The sequence below is a fragment of the Myxine glutinosa genome, chromosome 13 (genome assembly GCF_964187855.1).
Source record: "Myxine glutinosa chromosome 13, kmMyxGlut1.1, whole genome shotgun sequence".
Lineage (NCBI taxonomy): Eukaryota > Metazoa > Chordata > Myxini > Myxiniformes > Myxinidae > Myxine > Myxine glutinosa.
In genome coordinates, this window is record NC_136273.1 from 88827867 (window position 1) to 88853001 (window position 25135).

General features: G+C 44.7%; 1 protein-coding gene across 1 annotated transcript in view; it reads right to left on the reverse strand.

Annotated features, from left to right (window-relative positions):
• Window positions 1-9927: 9927 nt before the first annotated feature.
• LOC144888719 (uncharacterized) overlaps window positions 9928-25135 on the reverse strand; it is a 48004-nt gene continuing 32796 nt past the window's right edge. The window contains exons 16-23 of the mRNA XM_078767759.1: window positions 19682-19779; window positions 19069-19193; window positions 17216-17257; window positions 16929-17118; window positions 12264-12390; window positions 11779-11869; window positions 10373-10465; window positions 9928-10273 (exon numbers count right to left, since the gene is read on the reverse strand). Of these exons, the coding sequence (XP_078623885.1) occupies window positions 10098-10273; window positions 10373-10465; window positions 11779-11869; window positions 12264-12390; window positions 16929-17118; window positions 17216-17257; window positions 19069-19193; window positions 19682-19779 (942 nt within the window). The 3' untranslated portion in view covers window positions 9928-10097. The remainder of the gene's footprint in view (window positions 10274-10372; window positions 10466-11778; window positions 11870-12263; window positions 12391-16928; window positions 17119-17215; window positions 17258-19068; window positions 19194-19681; window positions 19780-25135) is intronic.

The window sequence follows — 25135 nt, forward strand, 5'->3', positions numbered from 1 at the left end:
TCCAGTCGTCGTGCTCGGCGTCCATATCGCCAACACCAAGTTTGCTTCTCTGGGGGGAGAGGGTGGTCCAATCTTCTTTCTAAATAATAAAACTCAAAAGCTTTGTCGTGGTATTTTCACCATGGACCTCCACTTTATCAACAAGTGGCTTATGACTTTCCTGGAAGACCACACACTAAAAATATGAATTCCATCATTTCCGATCTAATTTTTTTCTCTCCCCTGAACATGTTAACCAAGCACTAGCCAACCTGGCCTGACCCAAATCAGCAAGGCCAGATCTGTAGCCCTTGACACCAAAGGCTTTTGATAAAGTTTGGTGCAAGTCACTAAAGTTGTATGGCGTCTCTGGGCCTTTGATTGCAATAATCTCAGATCGCCAAATTTTTGTGGCTTGAGGATCAATCATGTACCGTCTTGCATGAATGCAGGTATTACCCACGGCTCTGTGGTGCACTGGTGCACCCTTTTGTTTCTGCTTGATATAAATGACCTCCTGCCAAACATCTCAGCTAGCCATTTATAATGACGGCAACACCCGACTCTACTCATCCTGGCGCTCCACCTGCATCACTCCACCTTCCAGCCAACGTCAATCGAAATCGGGACCTTGAGAATGCAAGTAACTTGGGAAAAGACAATCAAAAGATATACCTGCTATACAGTCACGTGAAAAAGTAAGTACACCCTTGGCTCTAATAGGTGGTATTGCCCCCTTTGGCAAAAAACCTCAAGTAGGCGTATCTTATAACTGTCTACCAGTCTCCGACATCGACTGGGAGAAATTTTTGCCCACTCCTCCATGCAGAATTGTTTCAGCTTTTTTTTTTTTTTTGCTTACAGAATCAAGGCTCCTGAAAGAGCTAACATTTATTTCACAAACAAGTCAAACAGGCAAACAAAATATATAAAACAGGGAGTGGTAGACAAGATGGGGAGAGGAGGGCACACACAAAACATTTGAGAGCATGGACATCGGGAGATGTGTGGGAGGGAGAGGGCTTGGGGGGGGGAGGAGGCATGGCAAGGGGGGGGGGGGTGGGAGAAGTATAAAACAAGGACACCAAGGACTTCCAGGACAGAAGTTGGTATTTCAAAAAAGTGGATTTGGGGTGAAATTAGTGGGGGTAGAAAAGATCAAGGTTTTGGATGGGGGAGGATAACAGATGGTGGTGAACAGCTGTTTTAAAGACCTGGAGGGAGGAGTGGGATTGAAGAGTGAGGGAGTTTGTTCCAGAGGAGGGAGAAAAGAGGAGTGAAGGTGAGCAGAGAGTCTTGATTTTGGCAGTTTAACCATAAGAGGGTTGCAGGCAGATCTTGTGTGACCTGTAGGAATATTTGGGGGACAGAGCCCAGAGAGAGCTGGGGGGGTGGGGGGAGGGCAAGGCCGGAGAGTCGTCGTAGAAGACGGAAAGACCAGCAACCTGCCTGCGGTGAGTGAGTGAGTGAAAGGCCCTTGGAGTTAGCTTCATCGAGGGAGATTCCAATGATTCTGAACGCTTTGGTTTCAACAGCGTGAAGACGAGCTAGGTGCGAGGCAGGAGCACCAGCCCAGAGGGGAGAGCAGTATTCCATTGAGCTGCGGATGAAAGCCTTGTATGTGGTGAGGAGCTCAGGTGTGCCAAGGAAGGACTTTGCACGACAGAGGATGCCCAGTGGGCGACTGGCTTTGGAGACCAGATTTGAAATGTGGTTTTCCCAGGAAAGATCATGGCAGATAGTGAGACCCAAAAGCTTGAGTGACAGAACTTCTTGGAGATGATTATTCAGAAAGTGGATGGGAGGGTTGTCGAGTCGGTATTTTCGGAGAGACATCGTAAGTGTGAGATTTGTCAGGATTGAAAGACATGTTTCACTTGTTTGCCCAGTCTGATTTTGTCCAGGTCTGCAGAGAGTGAGGAGGCTGCAGACTGCCGATCTGAGGGATGAAGAATGGAGCGACAGAGTAGTCATCAGCAAAGAGATATGATTTTCAAGAGTCAGAAAGATCATTGATGAAGACCAGAAAAAGCACAGGGCCCAGAACACTGCCTGGGGGAACTCCAGCCTGAACAGGAAGAGATGAGAGAAACCCATTCAGGGCCACACGTTGACTACGACTAGAGAGGAAGTCCGCCAGCCATGCGTGGAGATTTCCATGGATACCAAAGGAGGAGAGTTTGGTGAGCAGAGCGGGGTGCCAGATCGTATTGAAGGCACGTGATACGTCAAGGGAGACAGCTCTAATTTCCTGTTTGGCATTGACGGCCTCCATCCATTGTTGAGAAAGCAGAAGCAGCATGTCCAGACTGTGCGATGTTTGAGGGTTTCCTTGCATGCACAGCTCGTTTCAAATCCCCCCACAACATCTCGATGGGATTTAGATCCAGGCTTTGACTTGGTCATTCCAGAACCCTCCATTTCCTTCTTTTCAGCCATTCCTTGGTGGATTTACTGGTACGTTTAGGGTCATTGTCATGTTGCAAGGTGCACCTTCGGTTGAGCTTCAACTTTCCGATAGATGGCCTCATTATCCTCAAGCACCCTCTGGTACAATGAAGAATTCATAGTGGATTCTATGATGGTGAGCTGCCCAGGCCCTGATGCAGCAAAGCTGCCCCAAACCATATTTTTTACCACCATGCTTTACAGTTGGTATCAGGTTCTTGTGGTCAAATGCTGTCTTTGGTTTTACACCAAACATGCCTTCTGTTACTGTGGCCAAATAGCTCTACCTTTGACATCTGTCCAGAGCACATTGTTCCAGAAGTGCTCGTCTTTGCTTAGGTGTTCATTGGCAAACTTTAATCTTGCCCTGATGTTCCTTCTGGACAGCAAAGGTTTCCTCCTGGCACACCTCCCATGTAGATCAAATTTGTGCAGCCTCTTTCTCATGGTAGACTTGTGCACTGACAACAGTGGCAAGAGCTACATACATGTAGGTCCCGTGATGACATTCTGGGGTTCTTAGTCTTCTTTCAGCATCTTGCGGTCTGCTCTCGGGCTGAACTTGCTGGGGTGGCCTGGCTTGAACAAGTTGGCAGTTGTTTGGAATCTTCTCCACTTGTAGATGATCTTCCGGATAGTCGAATGATTGATTTCAAACTGTTTGGAGATCTTTTTAAATCCCTTCCCAGACTCGTAGGCATCTACAACCTTCTTTCTGAAGGCCTCAGAGAGCTCTTTTGATCTAGGCATGGTGACGCCACACTTCAACACCAAAGAGCAAACCAAACTAAATGTCTGAGGTTTAAATAAGACAGGTTCCTCCAAGATCCTCTCTAGCGATGTTCTAATCATTTGCACCTGAGCTGGTGTACCTGATTCTAATTTTAGGTATTTGAAGTAGTGATAAATGTAGGGGTGTACTTACTTTTTCCACATGCGAAATTTGCATTTATGTTTATTTAAATTATACAATGAACTACAAAATGTAAATGTTTCATGATATTTGTTATATTATATCACCTTTATCTATCAATATTGTTGAAATGAAGATCAAATAGCTGTATGTTGAAATATGTTGGAAAAAGTCAAACCTTTACATGGGGTGTACTTACTTTTTCACGTGACTGTACAGTGTACATGTCCAGGTCAACATCCCCCTCTTTCCATTACCTGGTTTTGGACCAAACGTCATTGCAATAACTCAATCGTGTGTGCTGACTGACTTGGTCTGGTGATCACTTCTTACCTTAGTTGGGACAAATGCATTTATGATTTTTTTTTTTTTTTTTTTTTTTTGTTTGTATACAAGATCGAGGCTCGTGAAAGAGCTAACATTAATCACACAAAAAGACAAACCGACACACAAAACACAAAAAACAAAGGGAACGGCAGACAAGATGGGGAGAGAGGGGGAAGGACACAAAAGAGAGGGGGAAGAGGGGGAAGGACACAAACACAACATTTGAGAGCAGGGACATCGGGAGGATTTGGGGGGAGGTGGGAGAGGATTAAAACATATGAACACTGCAAGGACTCTGGGGTGAATTACAGGGGGTAGAAAAGATCAAGGTTTTCGATGGGGGAAGATAAGAGATGGTGGTGAACAGGTTTTAAAGACCTGGAGGGAGGAGTGGGATTGAAGGGAGTGGGGGAGTTTGTTCCAGAGGCGGGAGAAAAGGGGAATGAAAGAGTGAAGGTGAGCAGAGAGCCTAGACTTTGGCAGTTTAACCATAAGAGGGTTGCAGGCAGATCTTGTGTGACCTGAAGGAATATTGGGGGGACAGAGCACAGAGAGCTGGGGGAGCAAGGCCGGAGAGGAGTCGGTAGAAGACAGAAAGACCACCAACCTGCCTGCGGTGAGTGAGTGAAAGGCCCTCGGTGTTGACTACATCGCAGGAGATTCCAATGATTCTGAAAGCTTTGGCCTCAACAGCGTGAAGCCGAGCAAGGTGTGAGGCAGGAGCACCAGCCCAAAGGGGGGAACAGTATTCCATTGAGCTGCGGATGAAAGCCTTGTATGTGGTGAGGAGCTCAGGTGTGCCAAGGAAGGACTTCGCACGACGGAGGATGCCCAGTCGGCGACTGGCTTTCGAGGCCAGCTTGGAAATGTGGTTTTCCCAAGAAAGATCATGGCAGATAGTGAGACCCAAAAGCTTGAGCGACAGAACTTCTTGGAGAGGATTGTTGAGAAAGTAGATGGGAGGGTTGTCCAGTCGGTCCATTCAGAGAGACATTGTAAGAGTGTGAGATTTGTCAGGATTGAAAGACATGTTCCACTTGTTTGACCAGTCTGATTTTGTCCAGGTCTGCAGAGAGTGAGGAGGCTGCAGACTGCCGATCTGAGGGATGAGGAATGGAGCGACAGAGAGTAGAGTCGTCAGCAAAGAGATAGAGGATTTTCAAGAGTCAGAGAGATCATTGATGAAGACCAGAAAAAGCACAGGGCCCAGAACACTACCTTGGGGAACTCCAGCCTGAACAGGAAGAGGAGATGAGAGAAACCCATTCAGGGCCACACGTTGACTACGACCAGAGAGGAAGTCCGCCAGCCATGCGTGGAGATTTGCAAGGATACCAACGGAGGAGAGTTTGGTGAGCAGAGCAGGGTGCCAGACCGTATCGAAGGCACGTGAAATGTCAAGGGAGACAGCTCTAATTTCCTGTTTGGCGTTGAGGACCTCCATCCATCGTTGAGAAAGCAGAAGCAGCATGTCCAGAGTAGAGTGACCAGGTCTGAAACCAAATTGATGATCAGAGATCAAGCCATTGGAGAAGAGGAAAGATTTAATATCTGAAGCAATGATGGATTCCATGACTTTGCTGATAATTGGGAGAAGGCTGATTGGTCTGTAGTTGCTGGGATCTGTTTTTGCACCTTTTTTGTGCAAAGCGGTGATGTTGGCTGATTTCCAAGCAGATGGCAGATGACCTTGAGCAAAAGAGAGGGTGAAGAGAACAGAAAGAGGGAGTGAAAGAGCAGAAGAACATGATTTTAGGACCCGTGGGCTGATGCCGTCAGGACCAGTTGCAGAATCAGAGTCGAGGGTTGACAGAAACTTTTCCACCTTGTCAGGAGGAAAGGACACAGAGTCCAGGAGCAGCTGGGTACGGTGGGTACAGAGAGGGATGGGTTTGGGACACAAGATTTAGAGGCAAACACAGAGTTGAGGCATTCAGCTTTTTGACGTGCGGAGTCAGCCGTTAAGCCGTTTGAGGTGAGGGAGGGGATGGAGGGGGAACAAACACCAGAAACAGATTTGACCAGACGCCACCAGGATTTGGACGAGGGAGACAGATAAGAGAGTTCGGTCTTGAGAATGGTGAGATGTTGTTTCCTGGCTCTCCTGAGGGTGGACACACACTTGTTTCGGGCTTTGTGAAAGGAAATGAGATTTCCTTCCGTTGGATTTGCTTTCCAGGAGACGAAAGCAAGTTGTTTCAGGGCAACAGCCTCACCACAAGATTCCGTGTACCATGGATGGGAGGAAGGGTATGACAACTGAAGACGAGATGGTATAAATCTGTGCATGAGAGAGAGCAATTTACTTTGAAAGAATTCCCAGGATGAGTTGATGTCAGAGGCGGTAGAGATGGGAGACCAGTCCAGATGATTGATGGCTGCTTGTAGACCGTGCCAGTTGGCCTGAGTGAAATGCCAGACTCGTCGACGCTGAGGAGGCTCTCTGAGAATGGTCAGAGAGATGTCCACTTTGACAAGCACATGATCAGATGAGCCGATTGGAGCAGAAGAAGAGCAGCAGACATTTTCAGGGAAGTTTGTCATAACCAAATCCAGAAGAGAAGATGCTCCGTTGACTGAGATCCGGGTCGGGAAATTGACAGATTGTGTCAGTCCCAGTGAGTCGCAGAAGTCCTTTGCTGAAGAGCCATGGCTGGTGAGAGAGGTACCCACACCCAGCCAACTGGCATGGTGACAATTGAAATCACCACATATGAGGAAGAGAGAGTTGGGATGTGTAGATAGAAGTTGGTCCATATTATCAGACAGCGAGATGTAGATGGAGTCATCGCTGATTGGTGGACGGTACAACACACATATGAACAAAAGGTGGGAGCGAAGGGGAAGCCGTAGCCAAAGGTATTCCTGGGGGTGAGGTGGAGAGAGGGCAGTGGAGGGCGAGTGAGGAAGAGAGTTTTTTATAAAGATTGCAACCCCACCTCCAGGACGAGGCTCAGGTCTATCATACCGGAGGAGGGAGTAACCTGGGAGAGATACCAAGGCATCAGAGACATCATGAAGGAGGAAAGTTTCTGTTAAGCAGATCTCATCTGGTTTGTCAGAAGCAACCTGTATGGAGAGGTCAGTCAAGTTTGAGCGAAGGCCCCGGATGTTTGAGGTCCATACCGTTAATGGAGGAAGGGGGAGCATCGGGTCCAGAACAGGGGGGGGGGGGGGGAGTGGTAGGGTAAGATGTGGAAGAGGAGGAAGAGGTAGGGAGAGCTGTTGAAGGTGTGTCAGAGATTTCAGAGATTTCAGAATCGCTTGGAGAAAGGGAAGAATGGGGTGGACAAAAGGTTTGATGGAGATTGGGTGAGGCACAGTGAGGTGTTATTTGAGGAGGGGGAAGAGCGAGGCAGAAGGTTTGGGGAGATGAAGGTGAAAGTTGGAAGGAGGAAGAAGCAGGGAGGATGCTTTGAGGAGGAGGGGTGAGAGGGGAGTCTAGGAGGGGAGGAGCGAGGGAGAGTCTCGGAGGGGAGGGGTGTGGGGGGAGTTTAGGAGGGAGGGGAGGGAAGGGGCAAGGGGGGAGATTTGAAAGGGATGGGTGATGGGGAGGATTTGGAGGGGAGGGGAGGGGTGAGATTGGATTTTGAAAAGTGTACGATTCATGGGAAACGAACATTTTTTGCAAAATGAGTTTGAGACCTTCGAGTCAAAAATACGTTTGAGGACACTGGAGGAGGGGTGGAGTTCTGGATAGTTTAGGGAATGTAGAAAGGAGGAACTGTAAGAGATGGTATTATATATATTTTTTGGAATGAATAGATTTGGTGAGCAAGACGAAAGCATCCTTTTGTAGGAAAAGAAGAAAAGGGTGTTATAATATATGAGAAAATAGTTGTTCAGGGGAGAGATTATACATTTCTAACCGCGTGATCGCGAACGAAGAACGAACGAACAAAAAGAACAACAAATAAACGAATTATTGACAAAAAGCCTTGACTTGGCTGCTTGTATCAGGCTTGAGGACTCATTCCACCTGTTCAGAACCACCATAGGCTGTCATGGAATATTGCAGTCACATCAGGGCAGGTGCTCAGACTCCATCCCAAAATAATTCAATGAGTTGTTAACCTGACAGACCATGATCAGCAATCATTTCTGGAACCTCTCGGTTTGACTAGTACCATACTGGAAGATGCTCAAAGGGCCTTTCACTACTTGTCCGTTCTTTACAAACTTTCAGAAGCTACACATTTGGGAGTCTGCACACACCCACACTTTGTGTTTAAAGTCAACAGTGTGATATTCCTACCTCCACACTGCCAAACTGGAATTTCTTACCTGGATAGGTAATATCACCTTCCCCATAATTTATTTTGAGTGACCTTAAGATATGCAAACCCAATAAATTGACCTACATCTTGTAAATCATAAACCCATCAGTTAACTTGGCTTAAGATTTCAATTATCAACTTAAGTATCAACTCGGAGGAAAAAAAAAAAAGAAAAAAAAAAGTCAATCAGGTCAAAATACCTGCTTCAGGAAGAAGCCGTTGAATGTTTGTACAAATATCAATAAGTTTGGCTGACCGGTTCATCATCCTCTTAGCACCAACAGGTGCAAGGCTTACTCTGAGAATACCTGTCTAAGGTGTGGGAGTTTGGACATTTGATGATGAACTTGCATACTCTTCATGAAGGCCCTGTGGGACCAACTAAATTGCAAGCAGATAATGGATTGCCAAGTGTTAGATCCATCCGAGACGATGCATTTGCCCTACCTACAAAACACCAGGATAAGTTTGAATCGAGGTTGAGATTTGAATCCAGGCGAGACAGCTCAGAGGTGTACGTGCATACATCTTGGCTATCCTACCAGGCCGAGTATTAAAATACGAGAAGGAAAAGGCTGACTTTGAAACCTGAATTACATGACATTTAAATGTATTATGTCAGTGGGGTAGTGACCTATAGAATTAGGTAGATCTGCATAGGTAGGTGCTCCGACTGCCATGAAAGGGAATCCCACATGTAAGAAGTTCTGTTTAGGCGGTTTGTTCATGTAAGTGTATCTTTGTGGTCATACGAGGATGTCTGTGATAAGTAGAATAGGGATTATGCCAATTCCCCGGTGTCAAACCTGTGATCATCCATGTGTCCTGTATGGCAACGCACCATAGACATTAGTTAGGCCCATTATCGCACACTACTTAAATTCCCCCTCTACCACAATAATAATAAAACTTACCGGAAGCCAGTTCGGGGCACCGCCGATGAGCCGGTCAGCAACAACACCAACTTGCATGGCAACACCATGAGCAAGGCAGGGTGAGGCTCGTGGTTGGTTAAGGTAGGGGCAAGAAGCTGGCCACCGATTGGTAGAAGGAAGACACCACAGGAAGAGAGCCACCAATTGGCGGAGTGGGAGAGGACTGGTGATTGGCCAGGGGAGGGGCAAGAAGCTTCCCTCGGCTTGGGGAACGTGAGGGGCGAGCAAGAAGTGACGCGCTGATTGGTAGGGAGGGCTGGTGACAGACGACGAGCAATGAAGCAACTCGCTGGCCGACATTTTGCCCTTTCTTCTGCCCTCTCGTTTTGGACTGCCTTCCTGCGCTGGACCCCCTTCTGCTCTCCATTTCTGGACTCTACTCTTCTTGCCCTCAGCCATTGCTCTCTGACCCTGGACCCTTGCTTGTTGGGCGACGGACGTTGGAGCGCTGACGATCCTCCTTCCCTGCATTCATGCATGGGACCTCGCGAGCGATTGTGCGGGGACGCGAGGCCTGCCGCTCTGCAGCGTACGTGGGCCTAGCAGCGCGCGAAGGGTGCATCGAGGCCTTCTTTCCATCAATCAACCGTGTCGGACGACTGCACTCAGAGCCGGACGATCCCTGACACTGCAGACAGAGCTAAGCCCGCACCACACAGAATGGTTCTTTTAATTTATACTCTCCCTTGTGTTTGTTTTCGATGTCTGGTGTGAGAGATCCCGCTTTAGAACATTTAATCACCGGCGCGTTATCGGGTTCCGTTTTTTGTACATTGAATTCGGTTTTCCCTTGGGTTAGTTCTTGCATGTTTGAAGACTGCTCGGATCGCGTCAGGTAAAGCTCCCACTACTTCTTCTTATATTTTCCTCCCATGCTTGTCGAGTGAAATCCGCCATTGAACAACGCCTTCATTAATGCTCAATTGGTCATCCATGGGTGCTCTGTCTTAATAAAGCCATCCACAGGACAGCATATTTAGTGGTGGATGCCAACAGCAGTTCAACCTCGAGCAATTCGGTAATTAACTGAATAAATTAATGTAAACTTGTGTGAAAACCACCCCCCAGGACTTTATTGCAGGGGCTTAAGCCCAAAGTTTCAAGCATACAAACAATTTCATATTCGATGATTCATTCTGGCAAAACATGCAGTACAAAATGAAACCGTTAATGTTTGTGGTTAAAGTAAATCAGTGTAAAGTTTAGACCAAGGCTTAATTATGCCAAGGATGAAAGTGTAAAAAAGCTTCTAAATCGAGTTGAGCCCGTAGTAGCTGCAGTTGGTTTGTGCAGGTAAATTAGTGCGGAAAGCAGAGCAGCAAGGGTCAATCCTGACAGACCCACAACCACAGCCAACCCCTTCCACACTCCCTTCGTTTTTGACATCATGGATGCTGCCAGACAAATGGAAGCAAACTACATATTCAGCACAACAGCATATTTCGGATGCAATAGACTTAAAACCCAAATGTATTTTAAAGAGAATTCCATACCTGGTGTGGCCAAAGGGTCATCAGGTGAAGGAAGCAACAGCACTCCCCCAGAAGAAACACTACCATGGAGAAGGCCCTCCTGTGTGCTTCGCACTGAAATATTTAAAAATCATGCAATACCAAGAATGACCTTCAGAGGTCAGTCACTTCTCCATCACAAGTAAAATTGATCATTTGCAGCACTTCAAGATGAATTGTCCAATCATTCACTTGACGTACCACTTCAGTCGGTGAGTGAAACATCAGGGATATCTCCCATACATTTTGCAGGTATACCACACACATTCCAAACTTAGCAAATTTCTCAAGTTCCCTTCCGAAACACGGTGAGATTTCTTACTCAGAATTACAATTCTCACATACATGACTGAATCGAGCTTTCAAACACACATTCCCAGAATGATGAACATACATCAGTCGGTATGAATCCCTCCACTATTGAAACTGCTCATCTATCTGGAGATTTCATGCAGAGGAGCCCCAAGCAAACTATTTGGCTGACAAATCCCAATTTATACCCTCAGCCTCAGGTAATCTGAGCAATACCTCTCCATATATATATATATATATATATATATATATATATATGAGCATACACTGGATCAGCACGTCGCTGTGTCCTTGGACAACTTCTCAGCACCATCCCGACACACCACTCTGTGTGCTACGGAATGTGGTGTTTTTACAGCGGCCAGAGTGCAAATCCTGTCACCAACCTCCTTGAGAGAAGACCCAGTACACCCTGGTACTCATTTTGCCGACCTCGGAAGGATGACAGGCTGAGTCAACCCCACCTGGTATTAATTCAACAGCTGAATGGGATTCGAACTCAGGACCTTAGGACCCCAAGCCCACCACCCTAACCATTAGGCCAACACCATGTATAGGAGCCAGTTGCAATTTCCTTATTCTCAGAACAAACTTTATCCTCTGCCATCCTCCACTTGTTCACCCAAAGTGTAACAGATAATGGCTTTCCCATTTCCCTAGTTAAAGGCCTTCTGTCATTGGTATCTTGCAAAATAATTAGAAACTAATTTCCCCTAAAGATATCAGAATCTTCTGGCTCACTGCAAGCAGATTGGTGGACTTCGTCTTTGAGACCCATACAAGGTCATTTCAAAGAAAAAACCCTCAGATCATTAACCTCCAAAGTAAACTTTCTGCCATTTCTACCAATCGTTTTGATACAACGATCAAAATAATGTGCACATTCCATTTGACCTTTCACCCCCTATCAGCCTATCATACTCTGATACCTGCATTCAAAATGTATCTTGGCTCAACGTGGCACAAATGACTGCTGCAAGGAGACCAGCAACTAAACAAATAAAGGCTTGTGGTACAATTCCACAATAAGAAAAAAAAGCTGACACAAGTTACAACAGGTGTTTGTATCACTTCACCTGCACGTTGCTTTTGAGGAATGCAGTCAAGTTTGCAGAGCATGTCCATGTTGCTTGTATCACACAGGATGATGCTACAGTGAAAGAATAGCTGAGGAGGAGGCAAGAGGGTTTAATTGAAGCTTAAAGGCAGGAAAAACATTTACCAACAAAATCCAAAACACACCTTGAGCCAAGATAAAACATCCAGAGGTGCAATGAAAACAAATGGACGTTCCAAAAACTTCAAATGTGGCCACAGGCAGCAGGACCTCACCCTGGAACCAAAAATTTGTATAAACCAAGTTGGCTCATTGACCGTGGGAGATCAGTCTGCTCTACACGTGGCACCAACCCTCATGATCAACTTTATACCTTCAGGGAACACCAAATTAAACCTTGCAAAAAATAAATTAATGAAAAATTAAACCACCGCAACAAATAGTTCTGGACGACAGGTCAACGCTCAACTGCCCAGTTGCACCACACGCATAATAAAATCTCACCTGTGATGCATCGTGATCACGTCTACCAAAGGTGAAGGTCTTGACTTCGAAGCGTTTGGCATTGGAGTTTTCAGGATCGACCACAGGGTGGAAAATGGTTCGATGGCTGTCCAAGGCATTCGGACAGCTGGGGGTTAGGAGGGGCGGGGAAGGTGGGGTCATCAAATGCGCTTTCTGGTGAGAAATTGTTCCACTGAGACTGCATTCACCAAAACTCAGGTTTTACAAACACCTTTCACCTCAATCTTTCCCACATACATGCTTTGTCCTTCAAAGAACTTACTTTTCTGCAGCACAATTAAAGTCACCCCGAGTTTGGATTTTGAAGCATCAAGCTCAAAAATACATTTACGAAAAGGAAATGGAACATGCACACCGCTCAAGGTGCACTCAATTTGTCAACGATGATCACTTAGTCAGGTGGTGTACGCCAGTGTTTAAAAACTTGTGGAACGACTACAAGGCTCGTCACAACTTGTGACCGACTGGCTGACACATGGCAGGGTATTTGACAGCATAAACAGCCAATCAGCATTGTCGTTTTGGCCAAATAATGAAGCACAAGGATAAGTTTTTAAAAAGCACAGCAATTTTAAAGTACAAAAGATCAGATGACAAGTCCAAGCAGGCCAAAGTACCCCAACCAAGAACGTACAGCCTATTGGTGTCCCCAAATACTTTGTATACGAAGTCGAGGCTCATGGAGGAGCTAAAACAGTGGAAAAGGCGAGAGGGGTCAGCAAAGGAACAAACACCATGGTAGGACAGATGAAAGCAAGTTAGTGAGGTGAAGGTGGACAAGCTAGATTAGGGGTTCCCAACCTTTGTGTTATGGCCCCCTTGGCTCCCAGAGCACATCCCCAGCACCCCCCTCCCTTTCGCGAGGGTCGAGCGGCGGAGCGTGTGTAAGCAGGCTAGGGGGGTCTGGGGGCATGCCCCCCAGAAACATTTTGATTTCTAGATGCTCTGTGGTGCATTCTGAGAGGTGTTTTTTCCTTTAATTGGCTATTTTGTTTGTATGAGAATTGGTAAATTATTACACAGAAAATGAGGAATTCCAAGGAGCCAACATTACCATTTAGTTCCATAGTTTTTTCTGTTCCTTACTGGCTCCAAACTACATCGTTTTTGGAATAAGCAAGCAAAGCAACGTCGCTCGAATGATGCACGTTTGATATGAGATTTTAATATTATCAGTAGCAACACTATGGACAGCATAAAATAGAACCGTCACACAAGAAAACAGTATGAAAAGGTTCCAAGTCAAGAATATGTGAAAACTAAAAACCTCTGTTGTGTCTATTTAACGCAGTGTATCATAGTATCACAAAAAGAAACTAAATTTGACAACAACTCAGGTAATCAAAACTAGGGACGCTTTGCATGCACCGTAAAAGTGAATTAAAAAAACTCAGTGGGATGGCTGAAATTGCATTTTAGCTACCAATTGGGGTATCCATGGTTGAGTCACAGTCAGGGCACAGCGGAGGTCATCTTCCACGTGGAGCCGATTACGCCGTTTCAATTTTATATTCAACAGGGTGGAAAACCCCGCTTTGCAGAGATAGGTAGATGAGAATGGCAGAAGCACCTGGATAGCTATCTGCCCGATATTAGGGTAGCGACCCATTCCCACCCAAAACTCCGTCAAGCTCTTCTCTTCGAATGTGTCTTTGGCAAATGAATCGTTTGAGATCCAGGAATTCATCTTGCATTGCCTCCGGCAAATTACCCCATGGCCCCCCCGAGAAATACACCATGGCCCCCCAGGGGGCCATGGTCCCCAGGTTGGGAACCACGGAGCTAGATACAAACTCGAGTTTAAGCACGGACTGAGAGGAGGAGAATCAGGGATGACGATGGAACGGAACAAGAACAAGTGGGTGGAGAGAACCCTGGCAAGGAAGGGGTAAGCTTGAGGGTTAATGTGGGTGCAAAAGATCACGAGTACAGATGGATGAGTGGGGGGGGGGGGGGGGGGTGGGAGGAGGAGGGATATCTGTCTTTAAGGGCAAGATTGAACAGACTGAGGAAGTTTGTTACACAGGCAGGAAGACGAGCGGATGAGTCGAGTTGATCGGTAAGCCTGGATTTTTGGAGTTTTAGCAGAAAAGCATATGCACATCAACAGAAACCTGGGAAAGAGCAAAACCCCAGAAAGAGCAGGTGGTACAAGACCAGAAAGGAGACAGTTCAAGAGGCACCCACCGACCTGTGGGCTGCGGGAGTACAACAACAGGCCTAAAAATCCAGCTTGATCATACAACATTGCAAAAATTAATTAACTTTGCACTCATGGGGCATCAAGCTAAAGAATCGACTTTTGCCTCAACGAGCCTTCAACTCCAAAATTGATCCACCATTAAATCCGAAAGAACTAGAATGGTACTCTTAGCTGTCCCAATATCGGCCAATATGCCTCCACCCAAATTTAAATATACAAACTTGCACTAAGTTTGATCTATATCCCTTCAGTTGTTCTCGAGTAACACATCTTTACCTGGCATGACTTGACCAACCACCTTTGACCTGTTGATGCAGAAATCGAACTAGTTAATCTTTGCACAAGTATCAAGTTTGACCTGGACCCCTCCAGCCGTTCCTAAAGTTACTCAGTAACGAAAACCTATCACGGACAGATGGATGACCCAAAAACAATGCATCCGGATTGAAAAAAATCCTACATAGTCAGCGGAGGAATAAAAATTGCAAAGCCAGCCATGAAACCAAAAAAATCCAAGTATAGATACATTCAAAGTACATCGCCCCATGCCAAAGATATATTCTCCAACGCGGTATTGCCGGGGAGCCTGGCGGATACCGTCATGCAGCACAGAGACTGTATTGGGAGGGAGAGGTGTACAATTATAATTGATGGATTAAATGCATAATTAAAATCAATCAAATTTTAATCAAAAATTTTTGAAACAAAAAATACCGTTTTTGTCAAAACACTTGCTCACCATTGTGCCAAAATTTCAGCTTCTTAGCTCAAATGATGGCTGAGATATCGCCCGGACAAACAAACAACCGGAGTGAAAACCGAGTACTCCCTTTCAGCATGCGTCATTGCCAGGCCACCTTTGGTGCCCGGCAATGACATCATGCGGCGCACAATAAAAAAAAAGAAGAATCATGGGCATTAATACAATCATTCGGGTGGAGGGGAATGAGGGAGGGGCAGTGGATAAAATAGACAAACGCCCTCCCTTCGCACATCCAACATGTGCATGGCTTTGAATGAAAGGAAAAGGAAAAGGAAGAAGTGTTTGGAATGATTGCGCAAAGACTGAAGTGTCTGGTCGAAAGGAAATGGCAGAGAGGGAAATGACAGACACAGAAAGAGAGAAAGAGAGAAAGAGAGAAAGAGAGAAAGAGAGAAAGAGAGAAGGAGAGAAGGAGAGAAGGAGAGAAGGAGAGAAGGAGAGAAAGAGAAAGAGAGAAAGAGAGAAAGAGAGAAAGAGAGAAAGAGAGAAAGAGAGAAAGAGAAAGAGAGAAAGAGAGAGAGAGAGAGAGAGAGACAAAGATTGATTTTAGCCCTTGAGGCCAAAGCTATTCCCTAAACGTTCGGAGATTCAATCTCAAGTATCCTTAAACCATGACAAAGCAAAGATGACCTTTAAAACCGGAAAGATATTCAAGACAGTCGACAATGGTCAGGGAAAATCACTAAAGACCCACCTGTTCAACACTGCATTCAACATTCAACCCACAGCATTTAACCCCTGACTATCTCTTTTCCTTCTCTCTCCTTTTGCTTTAAATATTTCCCTATTGATTCTTGTCTTTTTGCAATTGTTGTTTTCATGTATTGTTATGCATTATGTTTTCCACTCTGTCAAAGCGCCTTTGGGCTTCTGGAAAAGCGCTATACAAAATAAATGAATTATTATTATTATTATTAAAATATATATATGTATATAAAAAATAAAAAGGTCCAAGTATCTCTGTTCATACACTTGACAAATTTCTACTTTTATCTGCGTTACCACCAGTGGTGGATGTTGGTAAAGACTGGATTTAAAATCCACATCAGCAGTGCCTCATTCATCACCAAGGAGTGTGGTTACCAAACTTGGCTGCAGAAGTTGAAAACAGAACCAAGGTTCTGGAACCTGGAAACAATTCGATGATGGCAAACAAGTCCTTTGGAATGGGATTACGATCCCACGAGCTTAAAGGATTGCATCGCCATTGTGGTCCACTCCCATTCCAAGAACGTCTCGCAAGAAAATTGGTCTTTCCCCGACGCTTTTAAAACTCATTCGTTTACCACCCCCTTCCGGCAAAACTCCCAACATTCAGAATCGCAACTCAACTACACGCACTCATTGTTCCCCCATTCTTCCCCTTGTGGAACAAACTTACCCAGTCTCATTCTTCCCTCCAGGGCTTCAGGCCTACTGTTCTCCACCAACTACATCCAGATATTTACCCCATTAACCCTCCCCAAACCAACCTCCGTTTCCAGTTTTTCCTTCTACTGATTGAGAGTTTGCAACTTTAGCCATCTTGTTTACCCATATCCATCGCTACATCCTGTTTGGCTGCACTTTGTTCCATTACGTCCTGATCTATTAGGTCTTCTTGTTCCTCCACGAGTCGAAACATCACGTACAAAAACAAAAGACGCCTTTTAAATCAACCATACACAAGAAGCCTCACCTTTTAGAGATGACAGGCCATTGAGGCATGCTGTCCCGATTCGGACTTGCTGTTGCCCAGCAATTATCCAGGAAGAGTTCCACGTTTTTGTAATTCAACCCAAGGAGACGAACTTCAAAGAAGAGGGGCTCCCGGAGGTATTTCACAATGGGGTACTCACTGGGCACATAATACTCAGAGAAATGCTCATCTACGGGAGAAACGGAAGTGCAAGGTAGAGTTAAACGCCAGCCGGTAAACTTTGATTGCAACCGGAAGTTCAATTTACAGGTCAAAGTGCTTTTTACCTTTTGCCATTCTAAATAATAGGTCCATCTCATGTTGCTCAGCTGGAAGGCAAAAGGGGGGGGGGGGGGGGGTGAGGTTTGCAAACCAATGCTAAACAAGTACAGATACATTCAAAGTACACCACCCCCATGCCAAATTATTAAATATCCTCCAGGGTGGTATTGCCCAGGTGCCCGGCGATACTGCCGTGCAGCACAGAGACAGTATTGGGAAGGGGGAGGTGGTGGGGGGGGGGGGGGGGGGGAAAGAGGTGTACAATAATTGATAGATTAATTGAATAATTAAAATCAATAATAACTAAAATAATTTATCAATTGGCTAATAGATTACCCATACCACCAGCGTTTCATCTGAAGCTGTAACTTTTTGAAAATTAATTAAACAAGACAATAATAAAAAAATCCATTAATAAATAAATCGATTGATCAATCAATCAAAAATATCCTTTAAAGCCACGTCACTTGGTCACAGCCATGTCCAAACATCAGCTTCCAAGCTCAAAAGGTGCCTGAGATATTGCCCAGAAGAGAAAGGAAATAAATAAGCACTTAATTAATCGATAATAATAAAATACTTAATCAATTAACCAAAAAACAAAAAAACTTTGTTTTTGCCAAAGCACATGCTCACTATTGTGCCGAAATTTGAGCTTCCTAGCTCAAAGGATGGCTGAGATATCGCCCAAACAAACAAGACGTCATGCAGAGCACGATACTTGCAAAATCCGCCTCCCCCACAAAAAAAAGGTTTCCATTATTAAATACAGCAAATTGTCCATTTCATCAAGTTTAAAATTTACGATCTTTATCAAAGCTCGGGTCAATGGGATGAAAAGTGACGATTTTTCAGATGAAAAATGATTTTGGAAGTTTGACCTTTAACCTTTTGACCTCAAATAGTTGGTTTCCCAATTCAGTGACGATATACAAATGCTGAGCAATTTTCAAGTCAATAAGATTTAAAATGGCGATTTTATAAATTTGACCCCCAGATGACCTTTGACCTCAAAATCAATAGACATCTCAATTGACAACCTCTACAACTTGGGGGAGTTTCGTGACAATCGGTTTAGAATTGTGACCTGTAGGCTGGTGACAGACAAACAAACAAAGACACAGAATAACAAACGCAACCGACCAATATACTTGAAAATTCTTAGATGATTTTGCAAGCAACAATCAAAGGAGACGTCATGCAGAGCACGATACTTGAAAAATCCACCACTCCCACTCCACCCCCCTCCTCCCCCGCCCCCCCGAAAAAAAGGTTGTAATTGATCCAGCGAATTGTCCATTTCATCAAGATCAAAATTGATCTTCATCAAAGCTCAGGTCAATAGGATGGTGATTTTTAGATGAAAATTGATGATTTTAGAAATTTGACCTAGAGTTGGCCTTTTGACCTCAAAACGTTGGTTTAGAAATTTAGTGACTCAATGTGGAAATGCTGTTCAATTTTAAAGTCAATTGGATTTAAAATGGCGATTTTAGAAATTTGACCGCCAGGTGACCTTTGCCCTCAAAATCAATAGGCTTCTCAATTGTGACGACCTCTACAACTTGAAGTTTTGTGAAGATCTGTTGAAAATTGTGACCTACAGGCGACTGACAGACAAACAGACAGACAGACGGACGGACGGAATAACACACAAGACCAACCAATATACTTGAACAATCTTGGATTTTGCAATAACGAACAACCGGAGTGAAAACCGAGTACTCCCTTTCAGCCGCGTCATTGCCGAGCCCCCTTGGGTGCCCGGCAATGACGTCATGCAGCACCTGGAGATGGGATAGGAAAGGAGCGGTGTACAACATACAATTCTAGAAAATTGCCAACGTCAAACACTTACCTTGTTTGAAGACCATCTGGATTGGCAGCACAGGGGCAAACTCAAAGTTAGCCCTTTGGCCAGACCTCGCACTGGAAATGAGACCGAGGGTGTCGTTGAGCCGGTAAGAGCAAATCACCTTGAGCCTACATGAGCAAAACGGAGCGATTTAATCACAACTAAACTTTCAATCGGTGTGAAAGTTCAAAAGCGGCAAAGAAACACCAATTGATAAGCTAGCCAAGCAAGGCACAGATATCCATCCGTGACCTCCACAGTTTTGAATTATCCAAAATCCAATCAAGTCATTCACCAAACTTGGCAGAATAACCACGTTTCTGCCTGGCATGAAGTACGACAAATCACCCGGCTCGCATCAAGGACCCGAACATACAAATAATTGAAGTGCGAAGCATTGTTTGGGAGAATCAAAATATCATTTTTCTGATCAATGAAGATTTATCAATAACTGCCAGGCCTAAGTAAGCCAGAGCCATCAAGACCATTTCCTACATTTTATCTGAAATTGAACTCGCACTCGAGCCTGATCACGTCATCACAAGGAAGTATTAGCAAATTGGTCGCCAATGACGGCGCTCATAAAAAGGCCTCGGCTCCTGGAACAGCGACTGACCTGTACACATTGTCCCTCGTGATGAAAGTGTGTCCGAACGATAAAGTCTGTCGTGGAACGGACAATTCATTCTCGTATACCAGGTAGTCATCACGGAGCTTCAAGGACAAAATAAGTGGGAAAAAAGAGAAGGGGGGAGCAAGGAGCGCACGATATTCGTTGCTAAAGTGTTTTTGCGAATTCATAAATGCGAGTTCCATGACAAAGCACCAACGCAGCGGGCATTAGGCCCAGCAAGCCTGCACAATGGTTGTTGACCTATTGCTGTTTCTCCATGGCATCTTTTTAAAATGTGGAACAGTACATGCCATTTTTGAAATGCGGTAAGACTTGACAAGGGGAGGCGGGGAGGTGGGAGCGGGGGGTGAAGGGGTGGGGGAGGCGGGGTCAACCCTCCGACTCAAAGCGGACGCTTTAGTCATTGCGGCTCCGAGTCAAGTTCCAATTTCAAACAAACTGCAGATTCATCATTTCGCTCAATTATTTATCAAGAGCACAAACAGAAGTGAGTGACAGATTGCTGCAGTGTGGATCCAAAGTAGACAGAATGCTGCAGTTAGTTCCGAACAACCCCCCACCCCCCATTCCCGCACATCCCTTAACCCCCAGCCAAACAATATAAAAAAAAAAAAAAAAAAAAAGCTGCTTGGAAAAAGCCTGTCAAAAATGGAAATAAAAAGCCTGCTTGGCTGCCTGCTTGGAAAGCCTGCTTAGAAATAAAAAAAAGCCTGTCAAAAATAATAAAAATAATAAAAAAGCTGCTTTGACAGCCTGTCAAAAATTAAAAAGCTGCTTGGATATAGCCTGTCAAAAATAAATAAAAAAAGCTGCTTGGATATAGCCTGTCAAAAATAAATAAAAAGCTGCTTGGATATAGCCTGTGAAAAATAAATAAAAAAGCTGCTTGGATATAGCCTGTCAAAAATAAATAAAAAAGCTGCTTGGATATAGCCCGTCAAAAATTAAAAAGCTGCTTGGATATAGCCTGTCAAAAATAAATAAAAAAGCTGCTTGGATATAGCCCGTCAAAAATTAAAAAGCTGCTTGGATATAGCCTGTCAAAAATAAATAAAAAAGCTGCTTGGATATAGCCCAGTGTTTCCCTAACTTTATCCCCCCACGAACCCCCTGTGGATGTCATAGGTGTCCACGAACCCCCAACTTTTCGAGACACAATCTGAGTTATTATCTATCTATAATTCCAGTAATCTCTGTGTATGTGTGTGTGTATGTGTGTATGTGTGTGTGTCTGTGTGTCTGTGACCGCTGTTTCTCGACAACCACGGGTCCGATATACTTGAAACTTGCCAGGTATATTGCTGGGGACCTGAGGATGTGCCTTTTCAAGGTTTCATATTAATCGGAGAAGTAGTTACCGAGCTATGTCCAAAAAACGATTCAACCAATCAGAGAGCAGCGAGCTATCACGTGTGCCGAACGTGGCGAACAGACTCTGCCTCGGACGGCACATTTGAGAGCGTATTCATTTATTTCACGTTGGCAAACTATGTTGGCGCTATGTTGGCGTTAAACTATGTTTTAAAACTAATTAAAACTAATTTGCGATTCACCGTAACTGCGATATGCGACCTTCCGGACAGTCAAATGAGGACGTCACTTCCGGACTTACGGATAGTCATAGTGACGACGTACTGATGCTGAACGTGGCGAGCAGACGCTGCCTCGGACGGCACATTTGAGAGCGTATTCATTTATTTGACGTTGCAATCTGTGTTGATTGTTGTAAGGTACGATCGATTGTAGTACACGTTTATAATAACTCTGCCGATACAGGCCCGATTAACTGCAGCGCCATCCGAGCTGCGGCGTCGGGACGATACATTCATTGTACGGTCACATCACGCACTTACGGGCACGCCCATGGGCCCATGGGCACGCCCATGCATGCATGGGCGAAGACATTTTTTTTTTTTTTTTTGGCAAGGAACGGGCACCCACGTACGGGCACGTCCTAGTTATACTATAATACGCATAACAGTGCTTCGTAAAAGATCAAGTTCATAGTGTAATATTGTAATGAAAAAAAACAAGAGATGAACAAATATTTATTCGGAAACTTCAAGATCAGATCACGAATTGTATCACGCATCGATCACCCATCACACACGATGAGACGGATGCTCCTGTTTTTCCTCCACGAGGCGTTTGATCCTCGGAGCTGTCTTGGAGAGGGCCACCCTCATGTCGGGGCCGACGTCAAGGCGTGCCCGCAGCTTTGTTTTCATGACGACCAACACGGAGAACCCGGCTTCGCAGAGGTAGGTCGTGACGAAAGGCAGTGTCATTCGGAGCGCTTTCGCTGCTAGATTGGGGAAGGCCTCGTAGTTGCTTGCCCAAAACTCCGAGGGACTGGCGACGGTGGAGAACTGCATCTTCAGGTGGCCAGAGGCCTTCAGCTCGATCAGATCATCCTTGAGCTCGTTGTCGTCGTCGATGTCGTCAATTAGAATCGTGAAAGGATCCTGTATCCACGGATCGACCGACAGATTCGGAAAGTATCCATCAAAACTGTCAGACAGAGACTTCAGATGACCCTTGATGTCGACGACAAGCGTGGAGCAGAAATCATTCTGAGCGTCGTCATCCGCGAGGATTTGAGCGAGCTCCGGGAAGTTGACGAATGACCGCTTCTCCACGCGGTTGCTCCAAAGCCGCAGCTTTTCTCGAAGCGAATTGATCCGTTCCGCTGCTTCGACGATCGTGAGGCTGCTCCCTTGAAGTGATATGTTGAGAGCATTAAGGTGCCCGAAAATGTCGCTGATGTACGCAAGCCTCGCGATGAAGACAGGGTCGCCGAAGTAGTCCACCAAGTCGTTGCCTTTCTCACGCAGGAAAATTTCAATCTCCCGACGCAGCTGGAGGACGCGGTTCAGAATTTGGCCCCGGGATAGCCAACGCACCTCGGTGTAGTACAGAAGATGAGTGTATGCAGCACCGATGTCTTCACAGAAGACCTGGAAGAGGCGGTGGTTGAGAGCCCGAGTGCGGATGAAGTTCACTGCTGTGACAACGATAGCCATTACATCACCGAGCTCCTTGGGGAGCGTCTTGGTCGCAAGGGCGTGGCGATGGAGCACACAGTGTGTCACGATGACGTCGGGGCACTTGTCTTTCACCAGCGCAACGAACCCGGATCGCTTTCCCATCATCGCCGGGGTCCCATCCGTACACAACGATCTGAGCTTCGTCCACTCGATGCCGTTTTCTTCCATGAAATGGTTCACGATATTCATAATGTCCACCGATTTGGTTGTTGTTTTGAGAGGAGAACAGAACAGGAACTCTTCCTTCACAGCAAATCCCGCCAAGTAGCGTGCAAAAACCAGCAATTGACTGCAGCTCGCTACGTCGTTGGATTCGTCGAGTTGCAAGCTGAAACGGCAGCGCGATTCCCGGAGTTCTTGTGTGACCTGAGCCACAATATCCTTTGACATGTCTTCAATTCTGCGCTTGATGGTGTTGTTGCACAGGGGAACACTCTTGAGTTTCTTGGCCTCCTCGGGTCCGCAAACCAAGTTCGCCATCACCATGGCGCAGGGCTTTACAAGCGTTTCGCCAATCGTATGAGCCTTTTTGTCTTTTGCAATGAGGAGCGCTACTTCATAGGAGGCTTCAAGGATAGGCTTCGTCGACGGTTGGAACCCGTGCCGAGTCAAGCTACCCTTCGCCATGAAGCGAGCTTTCTTGCTTCGGAACACGTCTTCAGAGTCGTTCTGATGAGTCGGATGGGTGCTGTCGAGGTGGGCTTTTAGCTTCGATGGCTTCATCGACGCCTCCGCCAGCACTTTGTAACACAGAACGTATTGCGGACGTTCAGTCCCATCCTTCTCCACAAACTTCATGAACCCCCACTTGATGTACGAATCATCGTATTTGCGCTTCTTAGACATCATGGATTGCGGTCTGAATCTGTGGAAAAAAATATATATATATGATGTTGATATAAATTATATGATATATCAGATTTTATTTCAACAAAAAGTACTCTAGTTTTGACTTTCAGAAACGTCTCACGAACCCCCTGGGATGGACTCACGCACCCCCTGGGGGTTCATGCACCCCAGTTAGGGAACCCCTGATATAGCCCGTCAAAAATTAAAAAGCTGCTTGGATATAGCCTGTCAAAAAAAAAAAGCTGCTTAGATATAGCCTGTCAAAAATAAATAAAAAAGCTGCTTGGATATAGCCCGTCAAAAATTAAAAAGCTGCTTAGATATAGCCTGTCAAAAATAAATAAAAAAGCTGCTTGGATATAGCCCGTCAAAAATTAAAAAGCTGCTTGGATATAGCCTGTCAAAAATAAATAAAAAAGCTGCTTGGATATAGCCTGTCAAAAATAAATAAAAAAGCTGCTTGGATGTAGCCTGTCAAAAATAAATAAAAAAGCTGCTTGGATATAGCCCGTCAAAAATTAAAAAGCTGCTTGGATATAGCCTGTCAAAAAAAAAAAGCTGCTTGGATATAGCCTGTCAAAAATAAATAAAAAAGCTGCTTGGATATAGCCCGTCAAAAATAAAAATTTAAAAGTTGCTTGGATATAGCGTCAAAAAAAAAAAGCTGCTTAGATATAGCCCGTCAAAAATAAATAAAAAAGCTGCTTGGATATAGCCCGTCAAAAATTAAAAAGCTGCTTAGATATAGCCTGTCAAAAATAAATAAAAAAGCTGCTTGGATATAGCCCATCAAAAATTAAAAAGCTGCTTAGATATAGCCTGTCAAAAATAAATAAAAAAGCTGCTTGGATATAGCCCGTCAAAAATTAAAAAGCTGCTTGGATATAGCCTGTCAAAAATAAATAAAAAAGCTGCTTGGATATAGCCCGTCAAAAATTAAAAATAAAAAAAAGCTGCTTTGATATAGCCTGTCAAAAATAAAAAAATAAATTAAAAAATCTGCTTGGATATAGCCTGTCAAAAATTTAAAAGTTGCTTGGATGTAGCCTGTCAAAAATAAATAAAAAAGCTGCTTGGATATAGCCCGTCAAAAATTAAAAAGCTGCTTGAATATAGCCTGTCAAAAATAAAAATTAAAAAGCTGCTTGGATATAGCCCGTCAAAAATTAAAAAGCTGCTTGGATATAGCCTGTCAAAAATAAATAAAAAAGCTGCTTGGATATAGCCCGTCAAAAATTAAAAATAAAAAAAAGCTGCTTTGATATAGCCTGTCAAAAATAAAAAAATAAATTAAAAAATCTGCTTGGATATAGCCTGTCAAAAATTTAAAAGTTGCTTGGATGTAGCCTGTCAAAAATAAATAAAAAAGCTGCTTGGATATAGCCCGTCAAAAATTAAAAAGCTGCTTGAATATAGCCTGTCAAAAATAAAAATTTAAAAGTTGCTTGGATGTAGCCTGTCAAAAATAAATAAAAAAGCTGCTTGGATATAGCCCGTCAAAAATTAAAAAGCTGCTTGAATATAGCCTGTCAAAAATAAA